The sequence below is a fragment of the Amblyomma americanum genome, chromosome 3 (assembly GCF_052857255.1).
Source record: "Amblyomma americanum isolate KBUSLIRL-KWMA chromosome 3, ASM5285725v1, whole genome shotgun sequence".
Classification (NCBI taxonomy): Eukaryota; Metazoa; Arthropoda; class Arachnida; order Ixodida; family Ixodidae; genus Amblyomma; species Amblyomma americanum.
The window spans coordinates 126,788,950-126,810,276 of NC_135499.1; the positions used below are offsets into that span (position 1 = coordinate 126,788,950).

Consider the following 21,327-nt stretch of genomic DNA (forward strand, 5'->3'; position numbering starts at 1 on the left):
TAGAGAATTTTGTCCCGCGGCTGCACAGTGGGACATAGTAGAAATACGCACGAAGACGCTTGAGGTTGGAAAAGCACGGTCCTCAGCGTCTCATCAGTATCGTTCTAACGTTTTTCTTTATATGTGGGTCACGCACCGCATGTGATGCCAACGGCATCTCCTGGCAAGTCACGTCGCGTAACGGGCTGCAGTGCGGGTCTTCACCGCTGAGCCTTGGCACCACCCGTTGTGATAACGCGTGCGCCACACTCGGAAACAGCCTCGCTTGTTCATCGCGAAGCAAATCAATCTTGTGGTTTACGACGAAGTACCAAGTGTGGTCGGAGCCTGATCTGTAGCCGCCGTCTCGTTTCCTTCTAGCTTACAGACGACGGTCTCCTTGTGTACCTGACTTGTTTGCTGTGTTCATTCTTCCTTCGCTATCTCCGGTTTTTATCTAAGCAGCACCTTGTGATAAATGGTGGACTGCGGTCGACTCGCTTGTAATGGAGCACATATGCTCCAGCGACCACTCACTTCGAAGTACCCGTTCGCAGTCTTGCGGTGGAAGATGCAAAACATGCCGCCGCCGGGATTTTGGGAGAAAAGCTACAGATTGTGAAAAAAAGCCGATTTTCGTCGTTTTTCCGGCAATAATAGGTGACCAAACAATTCAAGCAGCGCTGGTGGCCCGCTGGGGTTCCGATTCGCACTTTTACTTGCGGATAGTTCAGTGCAAAGGTTCGAAATTTGAACCTCAAGTGAGAAAAAGTTCTTAGCTTCCCTCTTGCTTGTTGCCTGCAGGCGGCGAACACGTTGCTTCTAAACAACGTGAAACGCAAATATTGTGTACTTTATTCCGGAAGGAATACCTGAGCTCTAAGCCGTAGTTCGCCTTAGTAGTGAACAGACGGATACCGTAGCTGGTAAACGAATAAACATTGCTTGCAACATAGCAGCATTAGATAATCACAAGCAAACACTGACAAAATATTTCTAGTTACGGTCGCACAATCTGAACATAAAAACCTACCATTATCCATTCATTGTTTCTGTTTCTTAGCAAGACGCAGAAATTAACAGTCGGCCAGCTGTGTGGAACACCTTGTTTCGATAAATATTGAGCATGCTGAAAGCTGTACTGTTTCCTCATCATTTAGGCAGTCACGCCAAGCACCTGAGCCTTCAGTATAGGCCACACCTTTCTCGATTCCTTCAGTAATGGTATTCCCGTGTAAAAAAAAAAACAAAAACAATCCAGACAATTCCATTCTTCGCATTGCACGTGCCCATGCTGCCTTTGTATTTCCTGTCGGCTCGAAACGCACAGTACAGAGTTTCACCACGTTCCGAGCAACGCGCGACACACAATGGCCGACGTCACCCCTTTGTGTATAGAGAGGTTTCTCGGCGCCCGCGCCACCGCGTCGGTGACGTACAGATATTGCCACGCGCGTGCACTATACGGTCTTTCGGACTCCCACGTAACGAACCTGATTCAGTCTGCAAGACTGCCGCCGCAAACACAATGCAGCCTGCGGGCGAGGTCTTGTTCGCATCCGCCTGCCGATCGCAGCAACGAGCCCGTGAAGCGTTCTTCCGTTCGGCACGCGACATTCTTGTGTCTCGGCCCTAAATGTGAAGCAACTTACTGTGTTTTTCTTTCTTTATTTGTTCCTCCTCGAGATGTTTTTTGGGATGTCTGGTATAACTAAAGACACAGTATGAAACCTTAATTACTCGAAGAGGCCAACGCAATGAGCTTTTAATTGGAGACGGTTCTTCCTGAAACCCTGAGAGGAAGCACGTCGCCAGGATTTTTTTTTTTCCTTTTTCTTGGGGGGGGGGGGGGGGGGCGAGGTAAGTTCTTGTATGGGAATGGGGGCAAGCCCAATGAGTGCACTGTTTGGAGAAATTAGGAGGAGGGGGAGGATGCACTCGTTTTCAGCGGTGCACCCCCCCCCCCCCCCCTTTTTTCTCCTTGGATACATAGCGGAGGGCGGAGGTACAGCCTTTGCCTTCATACGCCCACGCCGGGATTTTTCAGAATGGTCCTGCTACTGTTATCGCAGTGAAAGAAATGGAACGATGCAAACAAGAAAATCGAATAGGTATTCTGAGTTATTCGCCCCAAATTCTATAATTTTCCAGTAAAATTTCTCTAAAAGTTCTAAAATACGTTCGTTCGACTGTTCAGCGAAAGTTATCGCGTTTTATTTTGTATACTGTCTGTCACCGACTTGTAAATGATGGTTGAGCTCCCCCTATCAACTCGCAGCTTCAGCTTACCGCCGCGGTATGCGTCCATCTGCGCCTGCACCATAGCGGCCGCAGTGAGTGATGACAGTGTGTTAGCTACGATAAATCAATTGTTCACATTATATATTTTTTACACTTAAAGTGATATTACTCTTTATTTTGCATTGATTATTTTCAGTTGTTATTTTACGCTAGTTTAGAGTACTATTACGAAATGTTTTATTCCCGTAGTGGAGTCCTCCAGAAAATCTCTCTTTAGATGTGCCCGTGTAGTAGACGCCCGTTTTCGTATCCCTTCTCCAACCTTGGCGGCAGCCTCCAAGGCCGGGCTCGAAAATTAAATACTAAAATAGGAATTCAAAGCCGCAATGAGGAGGCGATCAATATCAAAGCGAAATGAACAACATGTGTTGCCAACGCAGATTTGTTGCCTCCTATCGCATATAAACACCTGTAAATTTTTTAACCACCGGCTCGGTATAAGCGGTCATCACCAATGCGCTGATGGTTATGGATTGTGCTTTATTCTCCCAAAAGACGCGGGTTCGGTACCGGCCGCAGTGGTCGCATTTCGATAAAGGCGAAATTCTAGAGGCCCGTGTACTGTGCGATGTCAGTGCACATTAAGAACCCCAGGTGGTCGAAATTTCCGGAGCCCTCCACTACGGCGTCCCTCACAGCCTGAGTCGCTTTGAGAGTTTAAGCCCTCATAAACCTCATTAAATGCTTTAACACCGGGAAAGAGTTGTATCCTGAAGCGAACGTCTCCGAACCAGTCTTGGGAACAGTGAGTACAACTCCATGCAATTATAATTCCGAGTAAAAATTGATTCCTGGCTATTTCTGGCTGCTTTGACGTTTTTCTCGCGCAGCAAAACACGTATTTATCCCCGAGAAAAATGCATGTTATAATCTTCCCCTCAGTCAATTCAAACACGTTACGCTCTTACCGGAAACGACGGGTTGCCACTGTTTTCATGTCAATGGCGGTATAGCATGGCCTCTGAGATCCGCACCCACAAATAGGTGTCGACGCACACAGTTTAGTTGCGGAATCGGCCGGTGATGGCGACGCCTGTATTTCGTCTTTTCTAGCTTATAAAAGCTCCGTTTTCGATTAGAGTGGCCTCTTAAGGATCGGAACGCGGTACAAGCTCGATATCGGCCAACTTATACACTCTAGCACGAATACGCCTAAATGAGAGCAAAAAGAGAGTAAGTTTCCTCTAGTGCACTCAAAAGGGAGTGCTCTAGGGGATAGCTTACTTCCTTTTTTACTCCTTTCTGTTTATATTGTATTCGTCCTCAGCGTTCCTTTAAGCCAGTCAACCTTATACTTAAGCACGACTGCACGGGGGGGCACGATCTCTTCCATTTACAGCAAAATAGGGAAAAAAGTCTCACCCATCGTTCTCCAGTGTGCTGCGTCTATATCACTGGTCCCCACAAATTTTCTAATCTCACCTGCCGCCTTTAATTTCTTCCATTCTTCGCTGCATTACCCTTTCCCCCAGAGTCTACTATTTCCCTCAAAAGAGAGTTGGCTTCCGCTTCTCCTCGCTAACATATCACACCCATGTCAATTCTTTCTACTTCACAACCACAGGAATATCATTCATTCGTTTAGTCTCTTCTGGAATACATGCAAATCTTTTCCTGTGCCTTAATGAGTGATACGTATCGTTTTTCTTTCCATAGCACGCTGCGCTGTCCTCGATCTAAAAGCGAGCATTTTTGTTAGCCTGAAAGTTTAGACCTCATGTCATGCACTTGCCATTTAAAATTGCCTACTAAAAGACTTGCGCAGCTGGAAACGCTTGAGATAGCTGTTAATTGATATAGGTTCAGCTTGCAGGTTCCGGCTGAGCAGGCTTGAGGCATTCAACCAGAAAAAAAGTGAAAAAAAAAGTGGCTGCGAGAGTGATCGCGCTGCAACGCGGGCCGCCCTTAACGACGGCGCTCTGACTGATGGCACTTCTAGAAAAACACAGCAATCAGAAATGGTAGTCAGCGAGCCACAATGCTTCAGGTATTTAATGACTGCAATATCTTTATCGAGCATAACGCAGGTAGGCATTGAGAACTAGCAGGATGAACCATCAAGAACGCTGCGTACGTTGATAAAACCTGTTCTTTCCGACCAATTTTCCTTGGGCGCTGGTGACTGTCGTTGTGGTGGCTGTCGACAGATGCCTCTCTTTCCTGCTTCCATTATGGCCTCGTGTTTGTTCTCATCGGTAAACAAGTAAATTACCCAGATGAGTACAGGAGGAGAATCTCCTGAGGTTAATCGATGAAATCATGGAGACTTTCTCCGGTACTGTGCACACTGACGCTAATTGGCGTCTGGTTGACAATGCCATCGGCTTAAAATTCAAAAATCGCTAACGAACTTTGGGCTTTGGGGCTTGTCGCAAACACTTTTGCTTGTCTGTTCGTGTGGAAGCGGGCAGGCGCTCAGATCCATCTCGAATCAAGTAGCCAACCAGTAGTATCTGGCTGGCTCCACCCTAGCATAAAATTCCATAGACCGTTCAAAGACTGTCTACAGACTGTTCAGATAAAATTTTCGTAAGGTCGGAGCTTACCTCTAGCGCTCTACACAAAGCGGTGACGCGCATTGTGCGCGCTAGTCGACAAACTCGGCTACAGTCCACCCGTGTCTCTACAAACCGTGCGCTCGCGGGAAGCAGCCTCTCTCCACTATTCGTGTCCCGGAGACATTCCTGCCAGGAAGCGAGCGATTACAGCGCGGCTGGAATGCGCGTGTTATTCAGCGTTCCGCGTGTATAATAACGCGTGCTAGTTCCTCATTATTCTCGCCACTACTGCGTCAGGCGGCGGCACCGAGGCGACGCTCACGCCGCTGCACGGACTCGTCATGCACCCGCCCATCCGTCAGCGAGGCGGTCGAACCGGGCGAAAAGTGCTGCTCCCGTCGCTTGCTCATCTTCCGGTGGCGCGGACGACATCGCGCGCGCGTGGCACGATCGCTTGTTTGCACAGATTAGCGAACCGTCGTTGCGCTGCGCTCTCAACGGACGCCGAGTGCGGCAGTCGCGCGCCTGTCTGGCACGCGTCGGCGACACGCCACCCCCTTTTCCCACTGCCACTCCCAGCTCTTCTTCCTTCCTGTTCTTTTTTTTTTTTGCTTCTTCGTCAGCGGGTTGTCGCTCAGTGGCTCACCGCTCGTCAGCGTAAGCGATAGCATTCGCGAGATAACGGGTGCTCTAGCGGTTTGCACGAAGCATGAAATGTGACCGCGACACGGACCGCCTCTGCGAGAGATGGCGCCACCAGTATTAAGGGTCTTTCTCTCTCTTGAAGCAGCAGAAAGCCGTTGACTAACGGCATTGACTGGGTTTTTTGCTTTAGCGAAGGTTGCTGGTTGCTAGAAGTGGTTGGTGCTGGCACTTACCTCCTTTTACTGCCTGTAGCAAGGACGTTTCAGCAAAGTTTTGTTACCTAGAGCTTCGAGGGTCCCTCCACACAGTTGGCGCAGTACTTGAACTCTATTGCGTGCTACTTAAGGAGTTACTAAAATATTGTGAGTAATGGTTAGCATGCTCGGAGACAATTTTCGTTTTTTTTCTTTTGCAGCGATATAGACCAGCGCTGTGCAGAACACATGCACACTTTCTTAATTATGTTGCTGACGCAGGAGGAGTGTCCCGAAAAGTGGAACCACAATGAGTTATTGTGGCAAGAATTAATGCAGGCGTTATTCAAGGGTCCCTAAGGCACTTCGAGTGGGGACTAAATATCCTGCAAGGAACTTTACTGCACAGCTCGGTAACCGTCCCGGCCATCGACAAAATGGCCCGAGAGCTTTTTAAGAATTGTACGCATTGAAGCAGTGGGAGTTCATTTCAATAAAAAACACTATGTAGGCTCTGATTCGAATTGTTGATCGCAGTATAAGTTCCCAAGGCCTGTTAGTCGTTTCCTACTTTGCACTTTGTCCTTGGTGCAGAACGTGTAATTCTAACCGGCGAATGTGATTCCACCGCAGAAATAAAAGTCTGTTCAGCAAAACTGCCGGAAGGTAGCAGTTCGCAGAAATGTCGCTTTGAATACGTGTCGCCGGCTTAATCTATCTGCCGAGTGCACAGTCAATTTAAACACCAGTGACATACTTCGGGCCAGTCTCGTACAGCGAAATCTCGAACAAGAAATTTTTGCTGCGCGTCTCTTGCCATGAAGGGCTCGTCTCGCTTCTCAGTATTCCTATGTAAGCTGTGGACTAAGTGTCTTTTGAAAGCGAAATACCGCGCTTCGAAACCTCCCGCGCACCTTCCACGCAAAACATGCACTTAAGTATAAGCACGGGCAGGAGGGCAGTCATTTCAGGTCATTATTATACTGTGAGTGTGGTTCTGATAACGAAAAAGTGGGTGCCATGAACGTTATGATGAGATCATGTTGTCTTGTGAATGGCACCTGATGAGTATGCCATAGTCTAAGCCAGAAATGGAGCAATACCTGGCGCTTTATGGACTAACGCAGCACAGGACTAAAGCCGCAGTGGTTACGCCAAAGTGTGTTTAGAACAGTCAGTGCTCTTTGACGTCCATCAACATAACACAAAACACAAACTTTACGCCTCTTATACGCCTACCCTGCGGTGATATGTGGAACCGGTGACAGAACTTCTGCAAATCGATATCCTAGCCACCCCAATAGCGATTTGAGGCTATCACTGTAGGGCTTCGAGCTAGTGAGCACACCAGATTATTTTCAAGAGAGCGATCGAAGTAGCGTTTCTTGATTTACCTTGTTCATGCAGACCTATTTCGTGTAGATAAGCCTACTCTTTAAAGGTTTAACCGTTAGGATTCACACCCAATCGCAGTATCTAGTCGTTTATGAGCATGTGGATGGTGCTTCTTGCCCAAAACAAGCATGCCGGTTGCCTAGACTACGGCAAGGGATTCGCTGTGAAGCCTAGGCGATCGGCATGAGGTTCGCTTCACAGCGAATCCCTTGCGCAATACCTGACGCAGCTCCTCCAGGTTTCGTACGCTGCGGTCTGCGTTTCACAAATCGCGGGACACTCGGGCTGCTCGAATGCAAGCGCACTTTCTGTCCCGCAACACCCGTTTCTTTCTTTTTGCGAGAGCGTGAGAATATGCCTCAAGCTCTTCGGGGCGGTGAGGTCTGTTCCGCGCTGCTGCAGCCTCAAGACGACTTGTGTAACGTTTCCTGTTCATTTGGAGGTATGTTAGAAAGCACGGCCATTAGGCCGATAAAGCATCACGGCTACCCGGAAAGATAGACCGAGAAAGCTGCATGCGGACAAAGCCTCAAGGAACGTGATCATGCGGCACGCATGCGATGAACTGTCTGGCCACAGATCATTCGCCAGACGACAGCCGATCGACAACCCTGTGCCGTAAAAAGAAAACATGCCATTCGACAGCGGCCTTGTTAAGAACCACTGCCGGGCGCACCGATGTGCCGCCGTACGGAAGTGACTTAATTGGGGTCGGCCGAAGGCAGCCGGCCAATCGAAAAGCAGCGCACGCTATTGCTTCCGGCAGCCTTGAATGCAAGCCGGATGGAAACGGGCGATGACCTCGAAACTGGTGGAGAAAAAACGTTCTGGGCTTCTTTGGGCGCCCTTCCTCGCCGCGGCCGTCTTTGCATCTGCAGCGATGCACTTCAGCTGTTTTGTACAAGATAGAGTTATATGAGTTTAAGGTGTATGGTCTATTTCTACCATTCAGTGTGCCCAGGGGAAGACTCGTTACAAATTCGTCATTTCGTTAACGCATCGATGTCAAATTAGTTATATACTTTTACTGCAATACAAACAACGTATTTCTCATTCATAATTGGAGTCTTCACTTGTAGTTGTCTTCTTTCGAAGGAACTGTATCGCTACAAACACCCAACTCTGAACTTTTAATCCCCTCTCCTCTGTCTCTGTATGAGTTTAAGGTGTATGGTCAATTTCTACCATTCAGTGTGCCCAGGGGAAGACTCGTTACAAATTCGTCCTTTCGTTAATGCATCGATGTCAAATTAGTTATATACTTTTAGTGCAATACAAACAACGTATTTCTCGTTCATAATTGGAGTCTTCACTTGTAGTTGTCTTCTTTCGAAGGAACTGTATCGCTACAAACACCCAACTCTGAACTTTTAATCCCCTCTCCTCTGTTCGTTTTTCTCGCTTTCGCCATAAAAAGGAGCTGTAGATTTGCCAGTGGAATTTTAATCCGCGACTATGAAGTGGTGCTTTGCGGATTTGTTGGAAGAAGAAAAGGCAGTAAATGTAGAACAGCACAAAGAATGCTGCGTTCTTTAAAAATGTCTATATTTTCTGCGCCAATAATGGGCGGCTCCTTCTGAAGCCATCTGCAGGAGTTCCGTATCATTTGGCTTGGTGTTTGCGCTAACGTGCTCCATACACTTTTTCACGCATCAAGACAAATCTTTGCAGTCATCCACGTTCTCCTCAGAAACCACAATCCTCCGCTCTTTTTACATATAGCAAAAGCAATGATCCTTTTTATTTCTTGATTTTCAGAGCAACGGTAGACGTTGCCCTTGAGAAAATGGCCATGTTAAGTTGGTGCGCACCTGCTTTGCGAAAAACTGCGAAATCTGCAACGGCCGCCACGAATGGTGTAGCTCGTGCTGTCGCGCGTAGAGCAGACTCTCAGTGACAGGAGTAAATTGTTTTGGAGTGCTGTAAGTTGTAACAACGTTGTCCTGCTGGCGTAATGGGGAGTTATCGATGCAGCCATCTTTAGTACTTTAGTAGCCATCTTTAGTAGAAATGCCTTGTATGCCGTGAGGGCAGTCAACTGCTGTGGCCACGTACCGAGGATCTTTTGCTCTGTTAATGGGCGAGGATCGATGCGGTGCAGGGCACAACACAGTGTATGTCTTGCACTCGCAAATGCAGGGCACTCACAGAGAAGATGAGCGATGGTCTCCTCACAACCACAGCTCTCACAGGCAGGGCTGTCGGCCATCCCCATCAAAGCATCATCTTTGCCTACTTGAGAGCGACTGGATTGAGTGACAAATTGTGACAGCGTTGTGCGTGTATGTGTTATGCCTTTTTCCCTTCTCTCTTCCTCCTTTTAGTCCCCTAATCCTTCTTCCCCAGTGCAGGGTAGCCAACCGGAACCCCTTTCTGGTTAACATCCCTGCCTTTACCTCCTCCTCTTTATCTATCTTGTTTAGTAGATATGGGGCAAGCTCTCAAACCTATAACGCACTCACTGAGGTCAGACTGCTTAGTCGTTCCTGTCCTTGAGCTACAACAAACATGCACGTTCATGTGCAGCTGCTTTGAGCGCAACTAAACGGAGTTCACAGCTGTCCGCGTAGCAACAGAGCAGGACCAAGCGAGAGCGCTAGCCGCTGGTATTGCTGCACGTCCCACATGGCCTGGCATTTTTCGCGCAAAAGTAGAAAGAGAAGCGTGGTTACGGGCAACTGCTGCTGCGTATACCTGTCCGGCAAAGGTCAGTAATGCTAGTTTCATCCATCGTTCCTGACGCATATTCCTGACGGGCTTGTTCGCCATTGTTACATTACGGTAAGCAGCTGGCCTACGTAACCGCTGCGCTGCGGTTTTGACGGTCCACCGCTAATTAGCGGGTTCGAAGCGAAGGTGTCCAGTCGGTACCTTCCTGTCTTCGCCTATCTGCAAAGGCCGACAGTATATATAGTGCGCAGAGCACGCATACCGAATCCCTGATTGCGGCAATTAATTGCGACCCGCCGCGGTGGCTCAGCAATTAAGGCGCTCGACTACTGATCCGGAGTTCCCGGGTTCGAACCCGACCGCGGCGGCTGCGTTTTTATGGAGGCAAAACGATAAGGCGCCCGTGTGCTGTGCGATGTCAGTGCACCTTAAAGATCCCCAGGTGGTCGAAATTATTCCGGAGCCCTCCACTACGGCACCTCTCTCTTCCTTTCTTCTTTCACGCCCTCCTTTACCCTTACCTTACGGCGCGGTTCAGGTGTCCAACGATATATGAGACAGGTACTGCGCCATTTCCTTCCCCCAGAACCAATTATTATTATTATTTATTGTTGCGCAAGCTTCCTAATAATGTGGAAAGTGTGGCGTGGACCCTCCAAGCAGAAAACTGCTGCCCATGTGTTTTCTTCACCTTTTTTCCTTAACCTAAAACGCACCCTTTTCATGTCTTTACAAGTTTCCTATGCCTCTTCGCGCAAGTGATTTTCCACTCACCTTTGTTAGTACGCACTCTATTTCTGCACCTGATTCACTAGAGCTAAGTTATTCTGCTTTCTCCGTTTAGCTGCTGCATCCGAGCACTAAGCGCAAGAGCTGTTCCCTAGAAATGCAGTTAATTTCTATTCACCACATTCATTTATCGAATGGGCCGCGGCGTCATGGCTCCAGGGAGACGATTCAGGTCCACACCAAGCCAACTTCACGCAAGCCGCCCAACTTCAATCACAGTTACAGTCACCACAAATTGACACTTTCAAGTGCACAACAGCGAATTGTACTAAACATATTACACACACCCGCTAGCCTCCTACATCTGCCGCCTTCTATCTACCCAACCTGCTCTAACTACCCTGAATAATCATACGCAGAACTTGAGCCTTACCTTGAGCCTTAACACAAGCCCGGTTGGCATTTTATCCCCCCCCCCCCCCTCGTATAAAGTACCTGGCTGACCTCGGAGCAGTTTCACCGCGTAAACGGTATGATTACTATTAGGCGAAAATATTGGCGTGTATTTCTGCGTGGCCACCGAATGAAGCCTGCAGCGAGCAGAGCGCGAGAACCGCCTCCAAAGAGAGGCGAGAGCATCAGCCGGGGCGGGCGCCATGTCCCCAAGTGAGCGGCGAGTACGGAGAAAGGGAAGAGGCGCTGAAATCGAGCGCGTGTCATCGGTTCACCCAACGCGGCCCCCGCCAGGAAAGGAAAAATGCGTGTAATGTAACGAATGTTAAAATAAACAATTAACGAGCCATAAAGCCAGCCTTAGTAATCAAGTGTAAATGCAGTAAGTCTAAGGCATAAAATCATTACCGAGCCATAAAATCCGAAGTACGTTATATTAATTGCCACAGATTTCAGGCAATGGGATGCGGCAAAATAGAAAAGCATCAAATGAAAAAGTATCGGATCGAACCGCCGCAAATGAAAAAGTATCATCCTACAAACGCATTCTGCTTAAGCAGTCCATCTGTCTTTTTTTATTTATTTCGCTTATTGCCGGCTAGCAGACAAGAGGACATGGCTGTCAAACAGGAGTAAGAAGTGAACTGAGCAGTGAATTCCCTCAGAAAACACACCCGAAAATGACCACGTTCACTAGGCGGAAAATCAGCAGGTAGCAGCAAATAATTCCAGGGCGCATGCGGACCTGAAGGGCCCGTTGAAGGACCGATTGGTCCTTTTAGAGCAAACCCGGTCCCTCGTCGGCGACTCCGAGAAGAGATTAAAGTGCCTTCTCTCACTCTCTCTTTCTTCGCTCTCTCTCTCACATACGCACAAAGCCTGACACCTCAGGCTCCAGGGTCCTCCCGGCTGTTCACCTCACCGAGTGCGTCATCTTCCGGTCTTCCTCGTCATGGGCAGCAAAGGGGAACAGGTGGCCAGCTTTGTTCCCAGCGGCGACCTCGTCCCCAGGGAGGGGTCGACCGCGAGGTCGAGGCAGCCGCCGCAGAGAGGGGCGTCGGCTCACGGGGACGCCCGAAAGCCGCTGCTGCCTCCTCCGGGCATGGCGGTGCCCAGGGGCCACCACGAACGGGACAAGGCGGCCAAGCGTGCGCCCAAGAAGCGAGCCGCTTCGCCGTCCAAGAAGCGCCCGGACGAAGGCGTCAAGTCAGCTCTACCCAAGCCGGAAGTGTAAGAGCGTCTAACCGCCCAAATTTGCTATAGTCGGATACAACTCAAGAACGAAGCGGATTTTCCCTGTCGAGGGACCGCCTTCCTGCAAATGGTGTCGGCCGCCTCGTGAACCTGTTAGCGTGACAAAGCAAGGGGACAGCGTGACAGTGGAAGAGGGAGACTATCCCCCACCATGGAGGGAGGGGGCTACCTCCTATCATCTGCCACTCCCTGCATTGCTAAGCTAGCAGGCTTATGAGATTTGGCCTTCGCCATTGACTTGAAGAGGCTCCTTTAACGTAGAAAAGCTGCTTCGTTCTTGAGTTGTATCCGACTGTTGACATTCTATTCAGCCTAAGGCTGTCGGCCTTCCAACGACCACCCCTGACGTTTTGATCATCGGTGGTGAATAGCTCCACAACATCCGAGAAGGCCTTCAGCCATTGCCTTTGTTAGTGTATTTACTCTCACTTGCCTATCTAAAGCAAAGGAGCTGCATCAGGGTGCCTTTCGGAGTTTATGACGCGGTTATCACCGTCGTCGTTAGCATGGCAGCCGAGCCATATACACAATGACGTCATCGCGACCAATTAATGTCACCCGTGCCTGTGGCTCATCAAATAAGAATGCTGACATATAGGAATGTGGCATTTGAAGTCTTAGCTCTGTTTAATTACTTATCAGCCTTGCAGCTCTTTCTTTATGACAGTGTGTGGCAAACTAGCAAGTAAATGAAGCGAAGGCAGGATGCTTTTGGATTGCTGTAATATGAAACTGCTCGGCGGAAATCGAAACTAAAGGCCGTTATTAAGGAGCAAAAAACATTTTTCTTGACTTCTTTTTAACGAAAAAGGAACTGTTGCTGACGTAGTATGTATACATTTGCAGAAAAATTGATTCAGGTATATTACTTTCATTTATTATCCGTTAGGGGTCTGCGCATGCAGAAGTGGCTACAGTCACGACAAAATATCTTTGCTGAGCCGCCTCAAAGCGCTCTCGCCTTAACCGTCGTCTAATGGAAGGGGGTCTGCAAGGCCCGCGTAACTTGCACCGCGAATTTGAAATGCGGTGATCGTGTTCAGTTTTTTTTTTTAAAACAGCGGCGTTCATTCGCATCTTCCGCTCTGTTAGCAGCGATCCATTTGTCAATTTCATGTGTGAAAAGGGATGCGTGAAATGTTGTGGCCCGACTCGCGCTGTCTGCGGCACGCCTTAGAGAGCACAAACCCCATGCTCAGGCTCGTGAGAATGGTTGCGAAGTTTGCGCACCTCTCTCGCTATCTCTCTTTTCTGCGCGAGTTACTTATTTTGACTGCCCACGCTATGTTCCTGGTCTTCTATCAGAGTCATACGATTAGTACACCTTAGTTATTAATTTCGTCGAAGGGCTGAAGTCTCCCACTACTGACTACGAGCATTACACCATACCTTTGATCCGAGGAGGAATGGTGGCAAGGGGAGGAGGGGGGTGCGGGGGAGGGGGAGTGTTTCAGCTCGTATTCTAAACGACCTCGCCCTGTACGCGCCGCGGTGACTCGGTGATGCCCGTGTTTTGTGCGATGGCAGTGCACGTTGAAGATCCCCCTCCATTACGGCACCTCTTCCTCTCTCCCCTTCTTTCACTCCCAACTTCCTCCCTTCTCTCACGACGCGGTTCAGGTGCCCACCTAGGAAAGAGAGTTACTGCACCTTTAGTTTCCACATACCTCCCCCCCCCCCCCCCACCCTTTCCTCACTTCGCCTTGCCGAGAAGACGCAGTGAGTGACGAACAGTATTTGGGTTCACGAACAGTCATTGAGGTCGAATGCCTCTGTCGTTACATTCCCAAGACGAAAACAGTGTAATCATGAAGCGATATGGGTTCATGCAATCGAGGAGACCGCAGATTTACAGGGGCTTTGTATAGCCTGACATCGTGACACTGGATTGGAGCGCGCGCGCCTCCGCCACTACAAGTTTGCAACGTCGAGTCGACGCGACAGGGCGCTGCAGTGTCACGTGACATCTGGTGCGCGCACCAGGACAGATGTAATGCATGCGGATACATATTATGGGATTATTTGGTGCTTGGGAAGATCTTGCTTCCGAACAACGAGCGCAAGGCGCGCTAATGGTATTTGTGCGAGTAGGTGGTGTGCTTTCCATGCCTCTAACCAAAGCGATAACGATTATAGTATGACACTTAAAGAAACAGCAGCTGGTAGCAATGAGCCACGGTCAGCGGCATCGTGTATTACTTCGCTGATGAGTCATAACAGGAAGTAAAATCAACTCTGTAATGTTTGAATACATCAAACCAGCAAGAGGAATCAATATTCTTGAGCTTAGAATTTCGTAGTGTGATTAGCTCCTTGTTTAGGCAACAAGAAAAGCTTTAACAACGAACTGAATTTTTTATCGCGGAAGGGTTCTGTGTGGCGTTCCAAAATCTGTGTGGAGCTTCACTGCAGACTTAAATCGTATCCGACTAACAGTAAGCTCTATTGTATGAACACGCTTGCGAAAAGGAACAGAGAATGAGCCGTATCAGCTCAGATTCGACAGCAGCTCGTAATGCTCGTCAACCTGTACCATCGAAACTTGGATCTGTCAATGCTCGCCAATTTCATCGGCAAAGCGAGCTCCAAGTTTCGATCTCACAGATGCGCCCCAGTACATCGCTTGTTTATAAGTTTGCCGAGATAAAGTTTTATTACTGCCATCATCTGCACACGTGACAGTGTTAACTTATTACTTCACTGTAAAGTAAGCATGTGATTTCAAAGAGCAGGTAATGAAGGCAGCATTCGTAAAACACTCTTATCAGTAACCTTGCGGACTTCAGATATCCATTAAGCTCCCAATCAGCGGAGCACGGAATACGCAGCTACTAAATTTAGCAGATTGGGGCGGGTACAAACACCGAACACAGCACTGTGGACGTGGTGAGGGTAACAGGACTTTGGACTAAACCGATTTAAAGCGTTGTGGGCACAAGGACTAACACAAGATTTTTTTTTTTTGATGATGACGGTGTTTTTGTTAAGCTAACGGGATGATTTTTTTTCGCTCCCATGTAGTACCACGAGATTTGATAGGATCTGTGATGAATGGTTTAGGAATCACCTCGACCACACCTGGTTCTTTGACGTGCACTGAGATGTCGGCACGCGAGCGTTTTAGCATTGCGTCACCACTGAAATGTAACGGTCACCAACTTGCGCTAAGCGCACTAGAGAGTGAGCCACCTCGGCTGGTGTTCGGAGTCCTGGGTCCAGCATACAGGTCGCACAATGCCCGGCTAAGCCAACGGAGGTTGCTTTCTCTGCAGCGCATCAAAGCAGGGGCTTACGCGAGCTGTCCAAGAAGTGCAAGCATCTTGAAATTGGACGTACGTACTTGTGTGCCTGTGTTCATTAAAATGCTTGCATGTTTACTCCGGAGAAAGCCCTTGAACGTAAAAGTTCTCTGCGTCTTGTTTTCGTGTAGGTGTATTTTGATTACGCCTGTCAATAAAACAGGTTTATTTGTTGAGTGAAGTATTTCACAGCACGGAAACACGAAAAAAACTCCTAAAATCGAGCAGAAATCTGATCTGCCTACAGCCTTGTATTACAGGAAAAAGTTCTATTTAATGATTTCGGTGGATTTTTATGCTAATGCTACCGAATATTAATCACACACGCAGGTTTTGCTTCACTCGAACTATGTATCAGCAAACCTTTTTTTTAAATGCATTTAGATGTAGTGTATCGATCCAAACGCGGGCTGTTTTCTCGCGCGGAATGCCCATTGGCGCGTCTCACAACTTGTTGACAGCCCACTCGAAGCTACGAGCGCGACGTGATGGCCTTCGTGTCTTTACGTGGTTGGCTGGCGAGCGGGTAAGAGCAGCGTACTTGTGGGAGCCGTAGTCTCATGCCCTATGTTCCGACTCCACTGCTAGTAAAAGAGTATAGAGGCAAGGTACGCTGGCGACTTCAGACAGCCATGCACCCCATTCGAGAGGGAATGCACGCCGGGCATGCAGATAGCGTCCAGCTATGTAAAAAAAAAAACCACTGAGACATCTAATTTCCTTATGCATTGGGAGCTGTTGAAGCCCTTGTCGGAAGTGAAGTCACTTCCGGACTGGTGACGTCACCTCTCTCCGGCCAGTGGGCGAACTTAACTTTATGACCGGCGACGCATTTTGCATTCAAAAGTCCGAAACTTACTCGGAAATGTTGCTTACAGTATCGCACCAAAATACATGCGGGCTATGTCTGCAAAATCGATAAGCAACGAATCCGTATGTCACCGAATGGGGGCGCTCTGCAGTCACGTCACTGCGTAAGCGAATTCAGTTGACCCGGCTTGCTCTTCGGAGAGTAGGCATACCTAAAGTGTTTTTTTTTTCCAGTGCCACAGGGCAAAGAACGCTGTGGAAGTGCTGTCTGCTCAAAACTGTAAACTACGTTGTCGCTGCCCGCTTGCTCATGCGTCATCATCTGTCGATCAGAGTACAAAGCAGGTAGCACGCAGCGCTCTTCAAAAGTTAAGACTCTTCTCACGTGACACAATCGCATAGCCGCCCAGCCTATGCCGCCAGGTTCCTGCCCTGTCCCCAGAACACCTACTCTCTCACTCCTCCTTCCCCCAATGTGGTTCGTTTTTCTTTCTCTCTCTCTAAACGCCAGAGCATTATAGCCCGCACCATGTATGCCCAGAATGTATGCCCAAAACAGTACATCCAGCTCTCCCTGCCATGTATCTGAATGACTGACTCACGCCGAAAACCATATCACAGGTCCTGTACCTGTTCCTATTGGCACCTATTCCTGTCAGGCAGATCGTAACTATGGTCTGAAAATTTTGATAACTAATATTTCCTCTGTGTTCATTGTCACTGTCCTGGCGCTGCAGAGACCTCGGGCACAGAGGAGAACTCTCCACTGTAGTACAAACCGTGTTGTGCGCTGTGAACGCCAAGCAAGTCCTACGCCTTGTAGGCACTTTGAACAATATTGAAAGTGTCTCCAGAATATTGCAACAACTTTATACGCATGCTTGGAATGCCTAATTAGCTATAATCGGATTGAGAACAGTGTGTCTTTTTCCTTACAATTGTCGGCGTGACCAAACAGAGATGCTTACGTTGTTTCCTCCAGCATAGAGCAGTAACACATTGCTACTGCCTTCGACTTTATTGCCGGCTAGTTCCGTTTTTAGCGCCGTGTCATCTGCTCAATCAGCTGCGCACTCAGACAAACACGCACTGGCTCCACTCACTCAGAACGCTGGGCTATATAACCCGCCAAATATCATCACCCCGAAGCTAACAAGTCCTCATTTTTCACCTACAAAGCAGCCTACAGCTGAAACCACTTTCCCGAAGCATGACCCCGGTCTACCGCAAAGGTCGCAGGAAAGCACACGCGTCCCACACCACAAGTACAACGCAAGACGAGACATCCTATATACAGATGCAACACCGCACTGCGAAATCCCAGGTACCCACACAGCTGCCTTCCTGGACATAGGCATTACCCGAAGAGCAGCAACCCTCGGAACCACGAACACCCCAGAGGCAGAATGCCTAGCCATATCTGTGTCTGTAGCCCTGCTCACAGACCACACAACCATCTGTACAGACTCCCAAGTAGAATACAGACTCTTGCACAAAGACACCGTTCCTTCATCCTTGGCCTACATACTCTCTAAGCAACCAGCACCACAGCAACATTTCACTATTATACGGGGCGCGTTCATGCGCTTGCCCGTGAAGTTTGCAGTGGATTACCTCCCCAACCCACAATCGTACGCTCGCGCCGACAAACGAACCCAGCGAATGCGACAACCGTCCCAAAGCACTACAATCAAAGCCGCATCATACACCCTCCTCCTCACTCCACCCTAGACCACTACAAAGCACACGCTGGAGTCAACTTCAGACAAGCTCGTTCCCATCCCCTCAGTTTACCCACTTGATCTCTTCCCTCCGTTACCACTTGCGGAGCCAGTCTCCCCACGAGATGTCATTACATCTGGCAATGCCCCCGTCCAGTCTGTGTCCCACCCATTCACTCACCCACCCCAATCTCCTTGGAGACCACACCTTTGGGGCTAAAGTTGACTTGCCGGGCCAGGCTGGACGGGAAGGTCAGAGGGCTCGAACAGAGAAGCCCTCCCGAGTAGATTTTTAACTTTTCTATTAAATAAAAAGTTTATTCTCCCTGGGTTTCTCCAAGAAGCCGCAAAGGGTAATCTTTGTCTCTCTGTTTTACCTTCTCCGCTACGTCAAGAACGCAGCGGCAAGTGTCCCTAACGGAAGCCCGCCAGCCGATGACGTCGACTGGTTCTCATGACGTCGAAGTTCATTCCTTTATACCTGCTAGCGTCAGCGCAAGTGGCTATCAGGTGCTACAGCCGGATACAACTCAAGAACTAAGCGGCTTTTGTCATCGTCAAAGGGCCCCCTTCCAGCCAATGGCGTCGGCCGATTCTCATGATCCTGCTAGTGTGACAATGCAGGGAGGGGACTATCCCCTTTCATCTTCCACTCCCTGCCTTGTCACGCTAGCAGGCACATGTGAATCGACCGATGCTATTGGCTGGAAGGGGGTCATTTGACGGGAAAAGCCGCTTCGTTCTTGAGTTGTATCTGATTATAGGCGACTAACCACGATGTCATGAGGAGGGGGAAAATAACTTTTATTGTTACCAAGAAGATATAGATCTTGGACGTTCCTTGGAACAAACATTCACGTCATGACAATCTCTCGACGCCATTGGCTGGAGAGCTTCCTTGCGGGGCATTGCCGCTTGGCTCTTGAGTTGTATCCGACTGTGGCTCATGCAGCGCCACGCCCTGCCGTCTGTTTGCGAACAAGTGCTGCCATTAACGACACATCGCTCCTTTGTGCCGTTCCCGGTTGCAGACTGCATTGGTCGCGGATCTTGTGCCCGACGCACTACCGGCTCTGGCTTGGCGTGGTCTTCCTCCAGATTGTCGTGGTGCTGTACTTCTTGCTGGGACTGAGGGCCTCCGTCAAAGGTACACCTTTTCAGAAATGGAGTTCTTCAATCCTATCTGTTTTGAACCCAGCAGCACACGAAGTGCACCAAAGTGCACTTCAACACTCAAAGCATGCTCCGGTGCCGCAGCCCTAAATATCACTTCACACAAATGCGAAACTGTAAATTGAAGTGTTATCGCAGTCGTAGTAGTAGTGTTGTCATCGCAGTGTGAATTCGTGTGATAGGTTAAAGGCGCGAACTGTTAGAGCAAGTTTGCGCGAAGCACCGAAGTTAAGAAGTAGTTGTCTTTGTCAGACTCGCTCCTCGTGGCCTTGACGGGCAGGAATGGAACCTTGCATGCAAGCATTGTGCGCGGAATTGCAGCCGAACGCGATTGCGTCCAACCTCGTGTTTCCAGACTGCTCGTCACGCCAAATAAATACCGAGCAAGGCTGACACAGCACGTCGCACTAATCATCGCGCTATGCCGACGTTATCTATGTAAAACTCGCAAGCGCTTTCTTGTTTGTTTGTTACTTAACGATCTTCGTACAAGCTGTTACGCTTGAATGCACGGAGTGTAATTAAGGAGCGCGTGTCGCGCAAGCCGCAGAGTCCACACACTGAGGGATGCCGCACGTCTGTCAGATAAGGAGCGAGTTCATTTGCTGGATAATGAAACCGACAGAGTGTTCATACACACGCATGCATCGCGCTACGCGTTTCATATGTCCCGACTAAATACCACGCCAACCCGTGGATGTATCTGCTATGTAGAAGATGTGACATTTGGTCGCCGGTGAAAAACACACAGGTTACAACCTCTACAGCCCTCGCCATATTGCCAGGAAAACGTTTCTGCTGCGTCGCAATGACGCTCAGGCGCTCTTGCCTTGCATCTCTCCTAACTTCTGTGCTGCTGAGTAAGCTGTTTTCCAGTTACTTCAAGTTCGTTCTTTTCTGCAGCAAATAGCATACTTTCTACATTCGTTTGAACTATGACGCTGGCCTTCTTTCAAGGTAATGCGAAACTATTGCTCAGAGCAACTAATTCATCCGGTTTGAAATGGTCATCTGGCATATTGTAATGATACTTTTTTTCTTTTACTTGCATACCCTGCTTGTTAAAAAAAAAGTGGTTGGGTTTTAACGCCGTTAAACCGAGTAGACTGCGAAAGAATGTGTTCATTCTTCACCTCTTCTTTCTGGCGTCTGCATGCGCACGCAACCGCGTTCCTCGCTCTTATTCGCCCCCTCTCCACTCGGCGACAGCTGGCGTCACGCCCTCCTCCCATTGGCTACAGCTGGCGCGGCGCTCCGCGGAACAGTATGTGTCGCATGTTACCGAGCAATGTCGGCCGCCAGTCGACATTAAAGGCAGGGCTCAACTATAAGCCGATGGAGGAAGAGATTGCAACGGGAAAGTAGCCGCCGCAGAATTCGTTTTCACATATTCTGTCGTTAGAGTGCCAGCGACTGCTCTATTAGCATTGGGGTTAACCGTTCTATTCTTGAAGCATGATATTTAATTGGGATAATTGTTTGAAGTCACGCGTTCAAGATGAGGTAAACGTAAACTTAAAACTGCGTGCATTCGGCACTGAATACCTTTGGTGTTCATTTAACTCACCTGGCTTTTGTCATAAGACGTCAAGAGCACCAGCCGTCTTCATTCGGTAGCAACTTCTTAACGCTAAAATGCAGTGTTTTGTGCGAATTCGCGCCACTGATTAATCTATCGACAATTTTATTAATACCCAGCCATCACCTGCTGTAGTGGCTCTGTGGATCTGGCGTTAGGCTGCTGAGTCCGAGGTTGTGGGATCGAATCCCGGTCGCGGCAACCACATATCGATAGACGCAAAATGTAAAAATGCCCGTCTACTGTGCGATGCCAGCGCACGTTAAAGAACGTTGCACGTGATGTAAAGTAATCCGAAGCCCTCCACTACGGCGTCCCTCATGACCAATGTGTCGCTTCAGGACGCCAAATCCCAAAATTAAAGGGGAAAAAACTATGGCCATAATCGGGACCAACAATTTTCGCTGGCCAGTAATATTTCTGTTTTGTGCCCAATTTCTTTTTTCGGTTTTCTAGCCATGAAATCCACTTATTCAGTCCATCGAATTGTGACGCTGGGTTCCGTCAATCTACTCCGAAAAATTATATTGTGCTTCGTCATGATTACGTCATGATTCATGATTCCGTAATGATGGGCTCCGTCGCGAGCCGCCAGCTTTGTGTTCCGTACCGGAAAAGAAACACGCT

The 21,327-nt window shown here is 48.8% G+C and overlaps 1 protein-coding gene across 2 annotated transcripts in view; it reads left to right on the top strand.

Moving 5' to 3' along the window:
• Window positions 1–21,327, top strand: part of LOC144124887 (alpha-L-fucosidase-like) — a 33,675-nt gene that overhangs the window by 2,649 nt on the left and 9,699 nt on the right. The window contains exons 1-3 of one of the 2 annotated variants that reach the window (XM_077657824.1): window positions 9,580–9,719; window positions 11,743–12,094; window positions 18,980–19,095. In XM_077657824.1, the coding sequence (XP_077513950.1) occupies window positions 11,817–12,094; window positions 18,980–19,095 (394 nt within the window). In that variant the 5' untranslated portion in view covers window positions 9,580–9,719; window positions 11,743–11,816. Of the gene's footprint in view, window positions 1–9,579; window positions 9,720–11,742; window positions 12,095–18,979; window positions 19,096–21,327 lie in introns of those variants that run through there. The other variant, XM_077657823.1, reaches the window with a different exon arrangement.